Genomic DNA, 22,065 nt, shown 5'->3' on the forward strand with positions numbered 1-22,065 from the left:
GGGCTAGGGCCCAGACTCTACATTTAAACACCCCATATATGACTTTTATGAATAGGTATTGCAAACTGAAAATAGAAAACAGTTATGGTATTGCTATTTTTCTCCTCCAATCCCAAAGTAGCCACTCACAATTGTAACTTAAATCATTACATAATTACTAACAAATATTTAACTAAGAATATTCACTTTAGGACAGTCTCTGTACACATTTCAGTAAGCCACGCATTATACAGTATATTCACCTGTATTTGGTTAACTTTTCCTTCCCACAGCAAAATCATTCCCACTAGTGGTTTCCCATCTCAAGTGCACAGTGTGTTTGCTTTTCTGTAAACAATCCAATCTGACCGGATCCTCCATATTGCTATTTGTTTTTGTTTTTTTGCAAATGGAAGTTTTTAAAAGGAAGGGTGTAGAGGAACTTGCTGCTAAGGTACCTGATGCAGCCATCTAAAAGTTAACCTAGTGCTATGACATTTTATTTGTTCATATATACTGAATTATAGGTGTCAGTGTCTGAGGCAAAAGTCATCTCAGAGAAGTTATTTAATATTTGTAAATTCAATATCTCCAAGTGGAAATTAGGTAGAGTTACCGAAACCAGAATGCCACCTTATCACTGTCAACTGAAAAAGCTATAGCTACTCAAAGGTAAGATGTATGTGTTCATAGATAAAAACTAAGATGATCACTAGACAAGGATCAGTGGAAAATAAGTAGCAGTTTTGCACCAATGCAAGACAAAATATACTTTATTGTGACAGCAAATGCACATAGTGCTATAGGTAAGGCATGCTACTAGGAATCTGCATATAATCAAAGGCTGGTATGGAAATGAATGGGAATCAGTGTTGTGTCTTAATGCTTGAAGATTTAGTCCATGGTGAAGGAGAGAGAAGAATTTGTGTCCACATATCTCAAATGCAGTATTATACACCTACCAAATCAGAGACCTATGCCTCTAACCAAGAGCCCAAAGGCAAATAAGAGAAACTTAATCCTAACTGTACTCAGAAATCACTTCTAATATCAGTAACAGAAAGATTTTGCTAATTAATTTGAGGCAAATTTCATCTCTAGACAAAGACCTAGAAATTGAGCAAACATCCATTCATTCAAGTATTTAGCCAATTTTAATGCCATTTATTCCACCAGAAACAAATACTAAAATATCTAGAAATAGTTTGGATAAAGAAACATTTACATTTTAATACTTCATAATGTTGTAAATTTTGGGCTAAAATAACCCCCTGAGTCAAATTTGATCCCTTTCTATTTGAAGGGGCCAAGTAGAGTTTCAATTTCAACAGCTAAACTTCTGAGGGAAGATCTGAGAAAATAATGGTAGAATATCTAGTCCTTTGATGTAACTATCAGGCTCCACAGACTTGTCAAAATCAATGCAAAACTGAGGAGGATAGGCTGAAACACTTTGCAAAGCAGTATTTTTAGATAGGCTGCTTCACTTCCCTCCTTTTAAAACAGATGCAGATGAAATGCTCTCTGCATGAATGCACACTGACATTCTGTTCAACTGTTTTCTAAATGCAATACTGTGGATTTAAACAGTATGCTTTAATTTAAACAAAGTAGAATCTTATACACAATTTAGCTTAAGAGATGAAAAGAAACACTACTATGAAAATTACTTATCAAATACTCTGCTCTTTTAAAAGGTGATTTTAAAAGCAACACAGGACCAAAAACATCCAACTATTACTTTATTTATATTACTATGCTTAAGTTACATGGAAAAGACAACCAAGCAGTTCTGCCCCATATCAGGAAAAGTTTCCAATCAACACCAATTATGTGGTGACAAGTAACTAGGAATGGTGACATCTTTGGGTCAAGACTGACAAGGAAGAATGGGCTCTGATGCTACGGTTCATCTCCAACAAGAATATGGCACAATGGCCAGCACAAGCCATACTAACACTGAACCTTTAGCGCTGGTCACAAATTCGGATCTCTTCTCTGAAGCTAGCAAATCAAGTGAAATAACTGGGTTTAAAAAAAAGTTTTAAAATGAAGCCCAAATAAATTTAAGAACCATGCTCTTGACACATTTTCCTTTCAAAATTTACATAAAACACTTTTTCACTCTAATAGCCCAGATATTTTTCCTCACATAGCCCACCATGTAGCTGCAGATAGACTATTCTGCCTCAAGATGTAAACATAGGGGAAAAAAAAATTAACGGCATCCGCATAATATTCTCTCTACACACTGCTGTTGGATGGAAAATAGAAAATTAAAAAAAAAAAAAAAAAGAAAGAAGGAAAGAAAGGTTCCATCATAGATTCTCACAACCTCTTGTTCCACAGTTCATGAATCCGACTCTGATGCTAAGGTGACAGTGTATGTAAGTAGATTTTTGTTTTCAGTGAAGAAGACCTGGGAAAAAGATGGATTTATCTCTTTTTCTTCAAGAGTTATCAGATGGTACATGCTCCTCAAAGCCCTCACTTTCTCGAACTAGCGCACGTTCTAGGATCACACGGCCTTCCTTATAACGCTGGCTGTCTTCAGTGGCAAACTCATAGATCCATCCCAGTTTGCTATTGCAGTTTTTGCAGCTCACATCTCGAACCATGTGGCGGCCAGTGAGCATGACCCGGTCTTGAACTTCACTGTATTGCAGGTTAACTACCTAAGAAACATGTGAAAACAAAATTGCAAAGCCATGTAAGTTATCTGCCAAAAATGGTACACAATATTTTTGTTGGTGCAAGAACAGCAACTTCAGAAAAGTGAATAGCAGTTGTTACTTTAGTCAAACCTACAATACACTTCCCAAAAGCTATTTTTACAAACTGCTGGGACAGGTAAGCATCTGTACTCAACTGGACATCTAATGTAATCATGCATTATTGTATTAGTCTAAATCACACTATTATACACATTAGTTACACTTCTGTGTTATAGTGAAGAGTCCTTAACTTGGAGTCATAAAACGTAGGTCTGGGTCCAACTGTTATAATTCACCACTCAATGATGAGTACAACTAAGGCTACCAATGCAAAAGAACCTAGTACGCAACAAGTACTCCATAAAAAGAAATTTGCCAGATTTGTTTCTGAAATTACATTTTATCTACAAAGAGACTGGGGTAGATTGCAATACATAGTTTTCAAGTGGGTTCAAAGAATCTGTGAAGAATTTCCAATGATTCTTAACACCCAATAATCTTCTACGCTTTACTTTTCTGTAAAGAGCCAGATAGTAAATATTTTTGGCTTTGAGGGCTATATGGTCTTTGTTATAGCTATTTAGCTCTGCTGTTGTAGCACAAAAGCAACCATAGATAATACACAGAAGAATAAATATGGCTGTGCTTCATTAACCTTTACTTACAAAAACAGGCAGCTGGCCTGCCATGGTGTGCCAACCCCTGCTCTATATCGAAATAAAGACCAAGGGGTATATACGCTATCAATTCTTCGAGAGAAAAAACTTGTTTCTAAGTGGAACAGAGGAGTGTCCACTGGAGAGGTTTAAGTTGAACTTCTAAGAACAGGACCTTGGACTAGTTCTGTTCCTTAGCGTAAAATATTTGGAAATTCAACTTTCCTGGTACACATTAGACTCCAGGAGGCAGAATCACATCAACCAATTTCAAAGCCAGCCAGAAATTAGAGAAGGAGGCAGACTATACATTAATGTGTAAGTCAGGAAGCACTCTTCCTGTTAGCAAACCTCTTAACCAAATCATAATCAGAAGGATGACTGGTAGGCATAAATTAAAGCAAGGGAAGTTGGTTAGACGATCCTTATTCACTTGCACTGTCAAACTATGACAGCTTAATGCAGCTACCTCCCTATAAGGAGAAATCAGTGATATGGGGGTGTCTTGGCCCCTTCAATAGTCTGTGAAGTCACTACCAAATTCTTACACTGAATGTCTTCTGAAGCAACGGAGACCACCCTTCTTATTATAATACAATCTTTAAACTCTCAACAATCAGTTCTACAGAGCACAGCTCTCATTCTGACTCTTCCTGGCATCTCCATGCTCTGAGGGGTATTCTGGTACTGCTATCAAATATATCCACTAAACCCACTTAGGATATGAAACTGTTTTTCCCCACCAACCTTGTTAAAAAGAAATGCTCTGCCAGTGGCGCCTGTGAATCGAGTGGAGATGAGTTCTGAGCGGTTGGTCAGGATCGTATCGCAGTTTGCACAGGAAAACAGACGGGTACCACCAATATGATCAAGGAAAATCCTGCCCATTTTTATAGTTGAAGTTCTAAAAACCTAGGAGCAAATGGAAAAGGACAAGAAACACATTACGATTTTTTGAAAAAATTTGTTAGTACCTACTTGGTGGTGTCATAGAGAACCATTTATATACACATATGTGATCTCTTTATAGTACTTAATACGTGAAATAGCCGACTCTGAACAAAAGGATCCAAAGTTCACACACTGAGGAAACAAATAGGTATACCCAAACTAAGAACATTTTAGAAGCAATAAATCAAGGAAGTAAACATGCTTAGGAAGGCCAAAGAATGGTATCACTTCTCTTTTGATCGGTATGAAAAAAACAGGAAGACAGTGGAATATCAAACTGAATGATGAGAAGCGCAAGCAGAGCGGTGAGAAAAGAGGTTTAGCACAGGGTTAAGTATACATTCTGAGTATGTGTAATTTGAGAAAAGACTTGTGGGACGAGAGTGGGATGATCAGATAAGAGTAGAAAAAGGGGCGATCAGAAAACAAGAAGAGGGCAGTCTGGTTCGAGAGCATGGGGGGCCTGGCTCTCTGGTCATCAGGTGCATCAACAACCACGAAGGGGTGACGGCACTAACAGTAGTTAAGTCTGAGTCTGTGGAGCACTGTACTAGGATGCTTTACTTATTTCAAAATCATCACGACAACTCTGTGAAGTTATTGCCCCCATTTCAAAGATTACCCAAGGTTACTAATTGGTCAAAGGTTACACAGCTTTCAAGTCCAGAAAATCGTGACCGGAATACGGCTCACCCAAGTCAAAGCCAAAATTTTTCCATTACTCTAGCACAAGAAGAGGACACACAAGATGGTCTAGGCTGGCATAAGGCTAGGAGAACAAGAACAGAGAAGGGAAAGATGAGCCGCCGTTATATAGCTTACTATTTTTAAGAAATCCTTCCAATTCAACAAATTACAGAAGTTCTGAAACATTGCAAAAAAATTTCTGAATCCAACTTCTGAAACAAGGATAATCACACTCCAATATTTTAAAACTTAGGAGAGTTAATATATGCTACTCCTTAAATTCACTACAATTAACCCCCTAAAATAGTATTTTTTTTTAAGATCTAGATGTAGTCAAGAATACACTATAGCTTTTCATTTTAAAAAGCATTTATTCCTGTGTGTAGCGATCAGCTCCTATGTTTTAAATATTTAACATTATATGTCTTTAAAATGGCACGCAGAGCTAACACAGCTACCACTATGGAAAAGAAAAATCTAGAAGCCATGTGTAATCCATTGTCATCTTAAACTTGGGGAAATTCCATTACAACTTAAAAAGAAAATTCCATTCCTTCTAACATCTGTCAACTTCCTCAGCCATTAGGCAGTTATAATGTCATCAGAAATGTAATTATCACAAAGATAATTATGACTCCCATTACACATTATGATATGGAAGTTTAATAAAGAATGAAAAACAAAGTGACTATAATTACAATTTATAGCTTGTAAAAGGAAAGCCAGTGCACTAACAAAAGTGTCAGTGAGTAAACCCTGTGTAAAAACACAAGACTTAAGAAATGACATTTAGCTTTCTGATTATATTTCTGCAAAATGACAACAGAAGGTAAGACTTGCTGCTTATTGTTTCAGTCTCTAGGATAGCATTACTTTTCCCAGATGCCTAAGAACACATTATTTGTTATGCAAAGGTCAAAGGTTGCAAATCTGAGGCCTGCTGGCTGAATTCATTTGGTGGCAGAGGGATACAGCAGTGAACAAAACAACCCTGCCCTCACAAAACATAAGTGGACATATTTAATCTGGCCCACAGTTTTTATTTTAATAAAAAACTGTTGAGAATCATTTAAAATCTGAGAGATTTCATTAAGAGCCTGTATTGGGCCTTTTAAAAAAACAAAAAACAAAAAACAAAAAACAATGGGGAGAACTGGTAACACAGGGCATATATTCTCATAGGGCAACGACTAGCTAGAGCTGAGTGGTGGCTGCGACTCCCCCAGCTAGGCCATTTCATTTGCTTTGTGTCCATTCTGTGCCACAAAATTACTTCACCTGTTAAGACATTTGAGTTTATGACTCTTGATACAAATTAAGCATTCAACGACCCTGTGAGTAGTTGATTTTGGTCATGTTTCTTAATACCGGTCACTTACAGAAAGGAATCAACAGCAGGGTTTTATAGTCTCACCTCTGAAGACATAGTCCTCAGAATCTATATTTCTCTGAAAACTAGTGTTTGTGTAGTAATTTAGCCTCCAGCTTGGGCTTCTGGGAACTGTTACTTTCAAGCCAATTTTCCTTCAAACTTTTAAATATAATATTCATCTTGTAAGTTATTTCAACCATAATGCAAGAATAACTAGATATTTTTGAATTGACTGTGACAGATACAATACTATTGAGCAAAATGTTCAGAACTTCAAAATGAACTCTCCCTATACCTTCTACCTACATCTCGATGTTTGGTTCAGTATTACAACATAGCTGTGGCCATCTGCTTGCTACTGGATACAGGCAAACTATTTCTAAATGGGGTAAATAGATTTAACATGCTTTCTCTTCCCTGCTTCAAATTCAGACTATTTTTAACTTTTACCCAGCTATTTTTTTACTGGATTCAGTTACATGATTCATTACCAAGACTAAAAATATCTGTACAGAATCACTATTCCCAGTTGCAGTTGCCATTTGGAGAGTTCTATATATGTATATAAAACTGTAAAATGTAGTTCTTATTTGTCAAAAGAGATAAGCTAGAATGCCATGGAATCTAGCAGAAGCAGGCAAAACACCACTTGCTGTTGAAGGTCTCTGGGACGTAGAAAAACCTCCGCAGGCCATTGGGTCCCAGGTGTTAGGCTTTAGCTTCGCCGGGCTAGGAGTGCAACCTAGTGCTCACTTCCCCTGTGCACACTCAGGAGGACTGACGTCAAGCAGACTGCCACTTCATTACAGAAGGGGGAAGGTCATTAAAAAGCTAAGATATAACACCTGAATCAGGTTTCTCTGGACCTGGACAATATACTGAACTCTGCCTTAGACTTAATAATTTAGTGTCTACACTGTATGGGACACTGCATTTGGTACTTTACATACATACCACATTTAATCTTGACAATTTCTAAAGTAGATATGTATTATCCTAATTTTGTAGAGGAAGAAATAAAGACTGTGACTTTATGAAATCGGCCAAACTGGGATCTGAACTAAATTCTGCTCCAGTTCTTTTCACCCCACTTACTCTCTAGTGACCAGAAGACACAGCCAGATTCAGTCTTTCTCCGTCAGATTTATCATGCACCCCTCCTGCCTCCATGCTGAACCTCCTATATTCCCTAACTTTGTTGACGGCAACTCCAATCACTCTCCTAAACTAGAAACCCTGGCAACTTCTTTAAGAAACTGCAAAATTGACAATACCTCCGAAATCACTTTTCGAGGTCTTTCCTCCCCCTCCCTCATCAATGTCTTAGTTCAAATTCTCATCACTTCTAGATAAACCTCTTGTGGTCAGGGAGTGTGCATTAGTAAATGCAACATACATTCACAGGTGCCACTACATTTATGCTAAATTAGATAGTGCTACAAAAGGTACTTCAGCCTTACTTACAAAAGACATGGACTTTAGCCACCCCTTTCTAAGAGCTTATACAGACCACTCCTCTACAAACTTTGAAACTTTTTATCTGACAGGATAGAATATAGCTGATTCTTTAAAAACAATTTTCTTAAAAGAATAATTTACATAACATAGAATTTGGCCATTGTAAGTGTACAAATGAATGACTTTTAGTAAATTTACAAAGTTGTGCTACCATCACCACAAACCAGCTTTAGAATATTTCCATCACCTCCCCCAATCCCCACATACCCTTCTTCAGTCAATCTCCAGCCACAGGCAACCAATGATCTACCTTCTGACTGTTTTTACATCTAAATTATTTCCCAGGTATGCTAATCACCTTGCTTGGATTTAAAAGAGTACCAAATATCTTCAGTCACATATCTCTAAAATATCTTAAGAATGAATTGCTTTCACAGATGACAAATGTTCTCTGTATTGATTCTGGGGGCACTTACTGTGTCCCTAAGTAATAAAATGTGTGTTATGGTATCAGTGTTGAAGTTCAAGTTTATAACCAAAATTAGCACCAAACTCATCATTAATTATAGCTTTAAGATGCTCTCTTCCTTTTTAGCATTTCAAGCAAAAAAGAATCTAATAATCTTAATTTTTATAAGTGCCATTCTCCAAATAATTTAATATATAAGGTCTCCTGGGTACTAGATTTTCTTTGCTCTAGGTTATTAAAATCCTTAAAAGGTGGAAGTAAGAAAATTATCAAAATTGAGTGTTTAACTGGAAGCCTAACATCAGTTCATTTGAAATTACTGGAAACAGTGAGGTGTCAGGTTGAAAATATAAGTGAAATTCACATATGATATGTTGATATTTTAGTAAATGATTTCAATGGTTTCAATTTCCTCCCTCTTCAATAAATAGCATTTAGCTACCTAGAATTTTCAATTTCTATTTTAATAGGAGACTCCAGTGAAGCAATACATTAAGACCTTTACCTTTTTACAGATTTTTGTTTTAATTTATAGGATTTATAGAATCTAAGAGAAAAAATGGTTTTTCTCTTTCAGAAATCCATGAAAGACAGTCTCCAGGAATGTATTATTTTAAAAATTAAGACATTATGGACTATATAATTTCCTAGTTTGAGTCCAGGTCAATAAAACAATTCTCTAAAAAAGGTTTTTTGAGATTTAGTTTTTTAGAGCAGTTTTAGGGTCACAGCAAAATAAGGCAGAGATTTTCCACATGCTCCCTGGCCTCACAAATGCATACCCTCCCTCATTATCAACATCCTTCACCAGAGTGGTACATTTGTTACAACTGATGAACCTGTAATGACACATCATAACCACCCGAAGTCCATAGTTTATTAGGGCTCACTCTCAGTGTTGTACATCTTATGGGTTTCAACAAATATATAATGACATGTATCCATCATTACATTATCACTGCTTTAAAAACTCTCTGGGCTCTATTCATCCCTCCCTCCCCCACCAACCCCTGATCTTCTTACTCTTTCCATAGTTCTTCCTTTTCCAGAATGTCATACAGTTGGAATCATACAGTATATAGCCTTTTCAGATTGGCTTCTTTTTCTTACTAATATGTATTTAAGGTTCCTCCAAGTCTTTCCATGGCTTGATGGCTCATTTCTTTTCAGTGTTGAACACTATTCAACTGTCTGGATGTACCAGTGTATTTATCCATTCACCTACTGAAGGACACTGTGGTTGCTTCAAAGTTTTGACAATTATGACTAAAGCTGCTATAAATATCCCCATGCAGGTTTCTGTGTGGACCTAAGTTTTCCATTGGGTAAATGCCGAAGAGTGTCACTGCTGGATTATATGGTATGTTTAGTTTTTTAAGAAACCACCACACTGTCTTCCAAAGTGGCTGTACCATTTTGCATTCGCACTAGCAATGAATGAGCTCTACAACCTCACCAGCATTTGGTGGTGTCAGTATTCTGGATTTTGGCCATTCTAATAGGTGTGTAGTGGCATCCCACTGTTTTAATTTGCTTTTCCCTGATGACATATGATGTGGAGCATCTTTTCATGTGCTATTTGCCATCTGTGTATCTTCTTTGGTGAAGCATCTGTTAAGGTCCTTGGCCCAGTTTTTAATTGGGTTGTTTTGCTACTGTTGAGTTTTAAGAGTCCTTTGTATATTTTGGGTAACAGTCCTTTATCAGATATGTCTTTTGCAAATATTTCTTTCAGTCTGTGGCTTGTTTTTTCATTCTCTTAACATTGTCTTTCACAGAGCAGACTTTTTCATATTAACGAAGTCCAGCTTATCAATTATCTATTTTCATGGGTCATGCCTTTGGTGTTGTATTTAAAAAGTCATTGCCATACTCAAGATCATCTAGGTTTTCTCCTATATTATCTTCTAAGAGTTCTATAGTTTTGCATTTCACATTTAGGTCTGTGATCCACTTTTGAGTTAATTTTTGTGAGTGGGGGTGTAAGGTCTGTGTCTAGATTCATTTTTTTGCATGTGGATGTCCAGTTGTTCCAGCACATTTAAGATTATCTTTGCTCCACTGTACTGCCTTTGGTCCTCTGTTAAAGATCAGTTGACCACATTTATGTGGACCTATTTCTGGGCTCTCTATTCTATTCCACTGATCTATTTGTCTATTCTTTCACCAATACCATACTGTCTTGATTACTGTAGATATATACTAAGTCTTGAAGTTGGGTAGTGTCAGTCTTCTGACTTTATTCTCCTCCTTCAATACTGTGTTGGCTATTCTGGGTCTTTTGCCTCTTTATAGAGACTTTAGAAACAATTTGTTGATATTCACAAAGTAACTTGTTCAAATTTTGACTGAGACTGCATTGAATTTACAGAACAAGTTAAGAAGAACTGACATCTTGACAACATTGAGTCTTCCTATCCATGAACATGGAATCTCTCTCCATTCATTTAGTTCTTGTTGATTTCATTCATCAGAGTTTTGTATTTTTCCTCATATAGATCGTATACACATTGTTAGATTTGTATCTAAGTATTTGTTTGGCGGGGGGCAGGTGTGCTAATGTAAATGGTACTGTGTTAATCTCAAATTCCACTTGTTCACCACTGGTACTGATTTATACACACCACACAAACATACACACTAACAAATATCCTGTTCATTAGTCTGGCTCATTGCTGAATATATTCTTTAAAAGCAGGGGTCAGCAAACAAAGACCTATGGACAAAATTCAGCTCATCACCTATTTTCGTATGACCCACAAGCTAAGAATGCTTTTTACACTTTAAAACGGTTGGGGAAAAAACACTGAAAGAATATTTTGTATCATGAAAATTACATGAAATTCAAATTTCAGTGACCATAAATAAAGTTTTATTGGGACACAGCCACACCCATTTGTTTATACTTAGCTGCTCTCTCACTACAATGGCAGAATTTGAGTATTTGCTACTTAAACCTTATGGGCTGCAAAGTTCACAATATTCACTATCTAGCCCTTGACAGAAAGTGTGCTGACCCTTGCTGAAAAAATTGTTTGGAGAGCAGAAGAGCTTTTCATTTAGAAAGCAGACAGTCTTTCTCAGAAAAAAAGGAAACTCGATTGGCATTCACGGTTAAGGATCAACAGGTGTATCCAACAAAATCATTTTAATCCCACTCCCCTTTTCTTCATGGATTTTCTAACTAAAGTCCTTAGCTTTCTGTAGTAAATTCAGCATGTTGAAGATCAACAATACAAAGATTATAAAAATAGATAGTATACCCAGCTGCTGCCTCCTTCTCTCTCCACCCCCAGGATTTAAACAATGTAGCCCAAATACTTGAACTCAGGGTTCAAATCTCAGCTCTGCCGCTTAAAAGCTGCACAAACTTTGGGTAAGGTATCCTCACCTCAGTTTCTTCATCTATAAAACGGTGACAGCGGTACCCATCTCTGAGTTGTGAAAATTAAATGGCGATAATACATTTTGAGAACAGTGCGTGGCACACAATAAATGCTAAATAAAGATCAATCTAGTAAAATTAGATTATCTTCTTCAACATTCTCCACCTGAACTTCCCCCTCCAATTACAGATGAAGAAAGCAAGGCTCAGAAAGGATATGAAATAAACAATAATTAACTGGCTTCATTTCCTGTTAATCACTGCAAAGCTAAGTGACCAGGTGATAGAAATTACATGCAGGAGGAAAGTCAGAAACCTTTTGAAGCATCTCAAATTCTCAGTACCATAATTCTAGGTCTTAAAATAGGCACTTGCCCTCCCTGTAACTAATAATCCAGTTTGGACTCAACCATGGCAAGTAGAATTCACGGAAGGAGGAATCACACTTCCCAGCCCTAAAAATACCAGGGAGGCATCTCTAAGAACCCTCTGGTGGGAAAACACCCAGTCCACAGGTAGACTTTTCCTGTGTAAAAGAATTATTTCCTCAGGGCATTTCCACAGACCACAAAACACACACTCCACCCAACTCTATCGATCATTGGACAGGTAAGAGGGGCTTTTCCACCGCACTAGGAGGTGGTGGGCAAATGCAAGACACAAAGACTCTCTCCTGCAGGGAACTGAGTGTGCAGGAGCCTAGTGCAGAAAGGGTTAAAGGAATCTGCCCTTCCAGGAAAGGCTGTGTTTTGCAATGGTTTGGCTAAAATGGAAACATGCGGGAGCAAGCCTGTATATCTGGTTTTCCGTCTCTTCCTTCTCCAAAAAGGGAAGGAACAAAACTCAAAGGACTTTTAACAGTGCTGGGTTAATTACTACAATTAACATCTAACTCTACTGTAATCTCATCAACTATTTCACACCAATTTGTGATGAAGTTCTATTGAAAACCTACACGAGAAAATAATAAATTGAGTTTGATCCATAAAACCAATTTTCCAATTTTTTTTTTTTTTTTTTTTTTAACAAAATATTCACCAAGCCAAGGTTTCGGTGACACAAGAAAGCTATGCTTTCCTCTTGCTCTCCTGCAATACCTGACCAGTTTACTTTGCTGTTTCAAATGATGTTCTGGTTGTGAAATCAGGTCTTCATTTGACAGTAACTTTTATATTTTTGTTCTTGCCCTGCAAATAATGCCTTTGTTGTTGTTAAACGTTTTCCAAGTTCACTATGTTTCTATAATTCTTATTGTTCAGTCATCTCTAGAAAATAAGACTAGTCATGTAACTCAGTGAGTCAGCTAAACAATCTGAGTTGATAATCTCCCCAAAACAGCTTTTGACAAGACAAATTCAAGATCTCTCATTTGCTGTGATGCAATACCATGAGTCAAAAAAGCCTCTAATTGGATGGACTGGAGTACAATTTAACTGTCTGCTTTCCTGATTCAGGTGTCAAGTAGCAAGCTTCATGTCACAGCTAAGGTTCAGTTCCTACACCACCGAGACATTACTACACAGGATTACCAGAGAAAGTGACATTGGTTTATATAGCCATTTAGGCACTATGAAACCTAAAGTGATAATCTGGGCAGGATTATACTTAGTAGGACTATCTTCACATCTCGATATTTAGGACTAGCTTCATGTCTCATGGACTGTTTTTTTGGAGGGTAGTAGCTAATTTAATCTTGTTTTTAGACTTAATTTTGGCCTTATTTCCCTTCCTTTTTTATTTTCTAAACCTTTCTTTCCTACCACTTAAATAGAGCAAAAGAAAAGGCAACTAAGTCTGGCGAAAGGTCCTCAATGATCCAGCCAGATTATTTTAGAAGCAGCAACATGTATTTTACATGTCGTTAAAATCCAATTTAGTGTTCCTGTATAGAGTTAAATAACTTAAGCACATTTCATCAACACCCTCTCCTATAGATAAGTTGGCTGCCAGAAATAAACTTAAGAAAAAAAAAAAAAAAAAAAAAGCCAAACAGTAAGCCTGAATTGGGCACTGAGCTGGGTGAGAATGTGATAAAGGCAGACATTGGTCCTTTCCAAGGAGCATGACATTTTACCTGGTATTCCAGTACAAAGCCAGAAAGATAATGGCATACGTGGAAAATACTTTGTGTGCCAAACTCCACAAGCTCTACCTTCTCACTATCTATAAAGGCTCTGGGCCTCTTTTTTTCCTCCTAGGCCTCTGTTTGCCCAATAGCATCCCAAAGCCGCTTCATTTTCTAAGTCTAATTAACATCAATCCACTCTAGGATGCTTCACTCTTACTTCTCACTGCCCCATTTTTGAACTCCTACAACATCATTTCATAACTTACTAATATTTAACTGCGTACTGTTACCCAATTTCATTTGCCTATGTTTTTTACTAAAAACTGTGCGTTTCTAGAGAAAAGATCGTAAATTCTTTGCAACTTCTTACCTAACATAGTGCGAGTATGCAATAAACTTTTAGGGAAAGATTCCACCAAGACACTTCACATCTGGCACAAATATGTACCCTGGACACACTTCATGCATTTTGGTTCGTCTTTTGTTGGAACACAGCTGCAACACTGTATACGCGACTGTGCAAGATTCAGCAGCAAGTCTAATTTCCCCAAAACCCAAGGTTAGCCTGAGGTTACTTCAGGTTTTCCATCTGCCAAAGAGATCTGGTATAAAAAGCCTCAGATTACCAACAGGGCTCTGTAAACAGAAAAAATTTAAAAATAAATGAGCTGTACACCTTCCCAGACTCTCCGCGCAAGGGGAGATTAATCGGTGTCCGGATTAAACAGATCTTTGTAGTATTCCAATTTTCCAACTCCCGCTGTCCGGAATACTCATTGTCCTACCTACGAGTGCACAATAAAGGGGTGGCCAGGGCGCGCATACGCCCCACCGACGAGGAAAGCAAGGATGCTGTTCGCCGTGGGGCAGCAGGCGGCCGCGCGACCCCCCGCGCCGGTGAGCACCGCCGCAGCCGCCCACGCCCCGCAGCCCCGGCTGGCCCCAGCTGATTGCGGGCACGTGACGCCGCGGGCCAATCGGGAGGGGCCGGAGCCCGAGCGCGGCACGGCCAGGCCTCCTCCGGCACAACAAACACGGGCCGGAAACAGCTGAGCGGGCGGCCCCGCGGCCCCGGACGCCCGACGGCCGCCCAGCAGTTGCGCCACGCCCTCCGTCAAGAGGGCGGGTACCCCTCCCTCGGCCCGGGGGTCTCCTGGGGTGCAGGAGGGCAGGGTGGCGGGCATCCAGCCTTTGGGGGGCAGCAAACAAAAGCCAACGCCGACCCCCACCCATGGCCAGTGCCAGCCGAAAGGGGATGTGGCCCCTTTGAAGGACAGGCCACGGCGTGGCGTTATTAACGCCGCACATCTCGGAGTCGAGTTCGGACTTCACCTCGGGGCCATGGGCGCAGGCCCCGGCGGAGACCGCGGCGGCGCGGAGTCCGGGGCGCGCCTCCGACACTGCGGCGGGGACGCGGCCCGTGGGGGCGGGGCAGCCCAGGCGACGGGGTCGCCGGCCAAACCGCCCGCGGAGGGGCGCCGGAGGCCCAGGCCGCGACTTGCAGGGCCTCCGAGGCTGCGCCGGGGCGGGAGGGCGCGGGCGCCGAGATGGGGGTCGCGGCTGTTGCGGTTGCGCCGGTTGCCCCGGTTGCGCGGCGGGGGCGGGCTGACGGCGGCCGCCGCGCCTGGGCCTCACAAAGAGGAAACAGGCCAGCTCCTCAGCCCGCAGCCCCGGCACCGGAGCCCGCCCAGAGGGGCGGGGGTCGGCCGCGCTGGGACCCCGGAGGGAGCGCGGGGAGGAAAAGGCACTTCCTGCCTGGGCCCCCCGCCCCGGGCCAATCCCGAGTGTTTCGAAGCCGCTGACCCGGAGGGGGGCCTCAGGCCCCCTCGGGCCCCGAATCCAGCCCCCGACCACCGCACTCACACCGAGCGGCTGTAAGATCCGCGGCCGCCAGCGGCTCTTCGGTCCTCAGCTGAGATGAAGCCCCCTCAGCCAGCGGAGTCTCCAGGTTTAGTCAGGCCCTGGCCTTGGCCCCGCCTCTCCCTGGTTGGGCCTCAGCGTCAATCACCCGGCGTAGCCCCGCCCCTCGAACAGTCGGCTCTCCCGGTTGGCGCAGAACGCCTATCATTTCTAGACCCCGCCCCCTCCCCGGCACCCTGCCCTTTCCGCTGGGCCCCGCCCCTTCTCTGGCTCACCCTCCCCCACTCCCGCTCCCCTTTGCGTCGCGGCCCACCCCTCCCAGAAGCCGCAGACCCAGGGCAATCTCCCTGCAGCTCGCCCCGCCCATGACCCAACTCCGGGGACTCGGACAGCCAATCAAAGACGCTAACTCTGCCCCCTCTCCAGACGCAGCCAATGTGGAGAGACCTGAGATCCACCCCCTTCCCAGCTGAGAGCACACAACAGCGTCCACGTGAGTCAGCTTCTTAAAGGAGACTGCCCGGCCTTTCTAATTGCTGCCGCTGAGAGACATTGCGCGTCATCAGCGTCACCAGGTGGTGGCTAGGGCCTAGTTTCCTGAGGCCCAGTGATGAAAACAACAGGCAGTTTTTCTAGGCAAAGCAGGTGCCTGGATAGTTTAAATGCACCGTGTAATTAATTTCTTTGAGATTGTTTACTCTTGCCCCTCCTTACAGTAGGCCACCTTTTACTTACAAACCCCAAACCCTTTGAGTCTGGGCATATGGGAACTCCTGAAGAAAGGATTTTTCAGGTGTGGCCGAACTTTACTTACAACTGCCTGAGTTCTTTCTTGGTAGTGGAAGTGATTATCAAAAAGATGAGAAAATTCAGTCTTCTACATGAAGATTTTTTTTGCCTCAGAGAGTCTGAGATTTGTTTGTTGAAAAGGGTAGCTCTTCCCTTAATCCTCATCAACGCTTAAAATGGAAGATCTTGCGTCTCATTAAATTAGAATTTCCCAGGTGCTTACATTAATGGTCTTTGGATTAATGGATAAAGTAGAAATGTCTGACGATAAAGTAGAAATGTTTGACGATGCCTCTTTCTCAGGTAAAAAATAAAGACTAACATTTGAGACTAACCTGCAAGGTGCTTAAAGCTGGCTTTAGTGGGATAGAGGTTTCGGAGCAAATCGTAGCATTTGACTCCTCACCAACCCCAAACTCACCAGTATTTTCATTCAGGGCAGATAAAAACCTGGATTATCTTTTGATAAGTGAGTTTTCCAAGAGATGAGGAAATTTTAAACTTTTTAAAAGTTTTTTTTCTCATTATTCATTTGTTTTTGCTTAGTTTGAATTACAAAATCAACCCATGTTCATTGTAGGAAGGTCATACCGTCTCATTTCATAACAGAGACTGTCCTCTGCTTACAGCTTCATGTGTTTTTTCCTATTCTTCCTGAAAGGAATGTGCATCTCTTATTCCTCAATTTGCTTTTTTCACTCAATATGTTATGGTCATCCTTCCATGTCAAATATATCTTTTATCTACAAATTTACCTTTGTCTCCATAGTTTTTTATAGTAGGACTTCATCTGTTATTAAACATTACTTTTTCTACTAACAGACGTAAGATTGCCTTCAATCTTTTCCTATTAAAAATATATTTTTTAGAAACTTGTATTCGTTGATAAGATATTGGTCAAATATTTCTGAATATAATCGTTTGAAAAGGGCGTACAATGCCTAAACCCCAAGGAATGAGCTTTTCTCAAAGTGAACACTTTAAGTACCAGCAAAAAACAATGGGAAAGATATTTATTCATTTAACAGATACATATAAAGCGCTTACTGTTCCAAGTGCTTTAAAATTATTAACTCGCTTTTCATAATAACCCAATGAGGTAATAAGTACTGCTATCATTCCCATTTTACAGCTAAATAAACAGAGGCATATTGATTAACTAACTTGTCCAAGATCACCCAATAGAGGTATTGAATACAACATTTGTAAACTTGTAAAAGAATGATTAAAACCATATTTTAGAAAGATAAATCTAGGTGTTGGTGTTGTGCAGAGTTAGGATCTAAATATGAGGAAAGGAGGGCAGATAAGAATGGAATTGAAGGGGTAGGTTTAACATTAACAAGAATGGCTATACAGAACTGACTGATTGTATGTAGGTGGACTAAGAAGAGAGAATTTTCAAAGATAAACCAGAGGTTTTTATCCTAGGTGATTGGTAGGGTGACGACTCCCTATTGCTAGGTATAGGGTGGTTGAGAAAGTTGATTTGGGGTGAAAGCTGATGGGTCTGGGCTGATGGTGGCATGCCCATTAGAAATAAAGAATTTACTGTTGAAGATAATATGACAAATATGGAAGAGAAATAAAAAAGTTTGAGAGATTTGATATTTTATCTTGTTTGATTTGTGTTGTACCTATTAATTTAATTTGGAATAAATTTGTACTTTATAATATTGAGACTTTCCCACCAAGAATATGGTATGTTTCTCCATTTATTCAAGTGTTCTTTTATGTCTTCCAGTGAAATGTCATGATATATCTGTCTTCCTTTAGGTTGCTCCTATCTTCTTAGAGTTATATTTAGGTATTGTATATTTTCTGGGGATATTATGGACTGAGTTATGCCCCCCTGATTCGTATGTTGCAGTCCTAAGCCCCAGTGCCTCAGAATGTGACTGTATATTGAGATAAGGCTTTTAAAGAGGTGATTAAATCGAAATGAGGTTCTTAGGGTTGGGCCCTGGAACAATCTGACTGGCATCCTTGTGAAAAGAGTAGATTGGAATATACGAGGGATGTGTGTGCACAGAGAGAAGATGGCCACCTGCAAACCAAGGAGAGAGGCCTCGCTAGAAACCAAACCTGCTGACTCCTTGATCTTGGAATTCCAGCCTCCAAAACTGTGAGAAATCAATTTCTGTTACTTAAGCCACCCAGTCTGTGGTATTTCATTGTGGCAGCCCTAGCACACTAATACAGGGGGTTACTGTGAATAGGAACTTCTCCTATCATATAACTCTAACTGGTTGTTTGTTATTTTGTAGGAAAGATAATGATTTTATAGTTTACTTTCCTGAATTTTCTGGATAGAAAATTCCTCTGCCTGCAAATGATCATAATTTTGCCTACGTCCTTCTAGTCATTTTGCCTTTTATTTCTGTTTAAATATCCTTGTACACATATCTTTGAGTACATGCATGAATATTTCTGTCAAACAAATTCCTAGAAGTTATCGCTAGTTTGTAAAGTTTCTTTTTTTAAAATGGGTATGCAATTTTATCAAATACCTTTTTAGTGTCTTTTGAGATAAACATTTCCCCCTTTATTCCTTTATGTGATGTATTACAATAACCCATCTCCAACATTAAACCAGATTTACATTTCTTGAATAAAAGTTCCTTCATCACTTGACATATGCTAACTCTGACATTCTTCAAGTCCATAAAATAAGAAATAGGAATATACCAACATACACCAACATACCGTGGTGCTTTATTCTTGTTGCTGATTATACTTCCTGGCCTAAACTGTTTGATATCCCCCCAGATGGGTGATTCAATATAACTAGAAATCCTGGGTCAGGCTTTCAGAATGCCCTTCTGTTGCTGTTTCCTTGGACCCCTCCTCTGTGATGATTTGCCTTCTCTTGCTTTAAAGGACTCTCACACTGGCGCTGCTGCTTTAGAGGTAAGACCACCTTTCAAGCGTGTGCTTCATGCGCAATCAGCTATGAGCCTCCCCACACTTCCCATGGCCTAGGAAACCTCCTTGCTTCCCAAGCCTGAAACATGTGGGCCTCCACCCACCTGTCTCACTCTGCAGATACTCATGCCTCATAATTTAAAGTCAGATGAAGACTGTTGGAAATGAGCTACTTCAAAGTTTCTCTTCTTGATGTTTTTTCCTACATCACCTATTTTCTTGGCACTTTCTCCTGTGTTGGATGAAAAACAATCTTTCTTCTTTTCCAGAGTCTGATGGACACCTATACCTGCATAAAACTCTGAATCTTGAAGCTCAGTTTGTCCTAAACAGAACCCACATTTCCTCTCTCAACAGCAGAGACAAACAACAATTTCCTTAGGCCTAGGATTGTCACTCCCTTCTCGTGTCTGTTAATGGACCACAATCCCCCAATCCCCCAGGACTTCGTCAATTGCTGCAAGTATTCTTTGGACTCTACATACAAGTGACCTGTCCTCACACCTAACACTATAGTTTAGACCCATGTAACTTCTTACAGTAACCCCTTTATCTTTTCCCTTGCTTTATATTGACCTCACACGCATTTGCCGCCCACCCCACCCCCCCATCCTGCTTCCTGCACAGTGGTTGTTGCCTGGACCACAAGGACCAGGATTCCATCCTAGAGAAAGGAACCTGGATCCTGAATGCTGTGTAGAGTAGAACTGACATACTAGCCTGGGACTGTATGGTTTTCACTTTAACCTAAACTTATGAGAACTCTGGGTAATTTAAACAAAATAGCTCCTTTGGGAAGAAACAGATATATGTAAATACAATTTCAGATTAGTAGTTAACATAAAAAATATAACTTATTCTGAGTTACACTCCTGCCACTTTACTAAAAGCTGTCTCAAATGTCACTGATCATAAAATTCTTCTTTTTTGTATTTGAAATCATCAGCCAAACATCCATTCTTCAGAATTTTTATTCTTTTGGCTTTGGCAGTAAAGTAGTCACCTGTGGTAGACAGAATAATGACACCTTTCGCCCCACAGAGTTGTCTGTGTTCTAATGTGTGGAACCTGTGTATGTTACCTTACATAGCAAAAGGGACTTTGAAGCTGGGATTAAGTTAAGGATCTTAAAATGGGGAGATTATTCTGGATTTTTCAGGTGGGCCCAATATAATGGCAAGGGTCTTTATAAAAGGGAGATAGGATGGCCAACAATCATATGAAAAGATGCTCAATATCACTAATCATTAGATAAGTGTAAATCAAAACCACAATGAGATATCACTTCACACCCATCAGGATTGCTACTCCTAAAAAAAACCAAACAAACAAAACAGAAAACAAAAAGTGTTGGCAAGAATGTGGAGAAATTGGAAGCCTGGTGCTCTGTTTTGGGGAATATAAAATGGTACAGCTTCTATGGAAAACAGTATGGAGTTTCCTCAAAAAGTAAAAAATAGAATTACCATATGATCCAACAATTCCACCTCTGGGTATATACCCCAAAGAATTGAAAGTACGGTCTTGGAGAGATGTTTGTATACCCACGTTCATAGCAGCATTATTCACAATAGCCAAAAGGTGGAAGTAACGTGAGTGTCCAACAGTTTAATGTTTAAACAAAATGTGTCTACCCACACAGTGGAAATAATTCAGTTTTAAAAAGAAAAGAAAGTCTGACATATGCTATGACATGGATGAACCTTCAAGACATTACGCTAAGTGAAATAAACCAGACACAGAAGGACAAACATTGTATGATTCCATTTATATGAGGTATCTAGTGTAGTCAATTCATAGAAACAGAAAGTAGCATTGTGGTTGCCAGAGGTTAGGGGAAAGAGGATATGAGAAGTTGTTGTTTAAGGGGTGTAGAGTTTCAGTTTTGCAGGTTGAAAAAGTTCTGGAAATTGGTTGCACAACAATGTGAATGTATTTAATAATACTGAACTGTACCTTTAAAAATGGTTAAGATGATCAATGTTATGTGCATTTTACCACCATTAAAAAAATAAACTAGGTTTTCTAACAACAAAGAAAGAAAGAAAGGAAGAAGGGAAGGAAGGAAGGAAGGGAAAGAAAAGAAAACAAAGGAAAGAAAGAAAAGGGAGGTAGGAGAGTCAGAGTCAGAGAAGTAGATGTAAAGATGGAAGCAGAGATGGGAGTGATGTTGGGCCACGAGCCAGGAATGCAGGCAGCCTCTAGAAACAAGCAAAGGCAAGGAAACAGATTCTCCCCTAGAGCCTCCCAAAGGACCACCACTCTGCTGATACCTTGATTTTAGCCACGTAAGACCCATTTTGGACTTGTGTCTTTCAAAATATAAGATAATACATTTGTGTTGTTTTAAGCCACTAGGTTTGTGATAATTTGTTACATTAGCAATAGGAAACTAATACTTCACCTGTTTCCTAAAGTCATATTTTATACTGAGTTTCCTTATGAATTACTTGGTGCTATTTATAATGTTTTAATTTTGTTACTGCACATAACTATATTCCTTCTAATGTATATTATTTCCATAAGTCTGACCTAGCAAATGTTGAAGTGGTCAGGGAGCAGAACCTCAGTCAATAAACCTCCAACCCTTACTTGCATCAGTTTGTGTCAACCAAGAGGATATTGTAATATCCTCCTCTAAATTTATTTTAAAACCAACAACAAAAGCATTAGTAAAATTTCCACAAACTTTCCCAACAATAAAAATGTTTACATCTCAAAATCTGAGTTTTGTGGTAAGGATAGATAAATG

General features: G+C 39.8%; 1 protein-coding gene across 1 annotated transcript; it reads right to left on the reverse strand.

Moving 5' to 3' along the window:
* Positions 1-1,708: 1,708 nt before the first annotated feature.
* On the reverse strand, positions 1,709-15,735 carry YPEL5 (yippee like 5). Its single transcript, XM_059942931.1, has 3 exons — positions 15,603-15,735; positions 4,097-4,261; positions 1,709-2,654 (listed from the first exon to the last, which is right to left on the reverse strand). The coding sequence occupies exons 2-3, from the start codon at positions 4,235-4,237 to the stop codon at positions 2,430-2,432; spliced, it is 366 nt and encodes a 121-aa protein (XP_059798914.1). The 5' UTR covers positions 4,238-4,261; positions 15,603-15,735; the 3' UTR covers positions 1,709-2,429.
* Positions 15,736-22,065: the final 6,330 nt, after the last annotated feature.

Source organism: Balaenoptera ricei, chromosome 13 (genome assembly GCF_028023285.1).
Source record: "Balaenoptera ricei isolate mBalRic1 chromosome 13, mBalRic1.hap2, whole genome shotgun sequence".
Classification (NCBI taxonomy): Eukaryota; Metazoa; Chordata; class Mammalia; order Artiodactyla; family Balaenopteridae; genus Balaenoptera; species Balaenoptera ricei.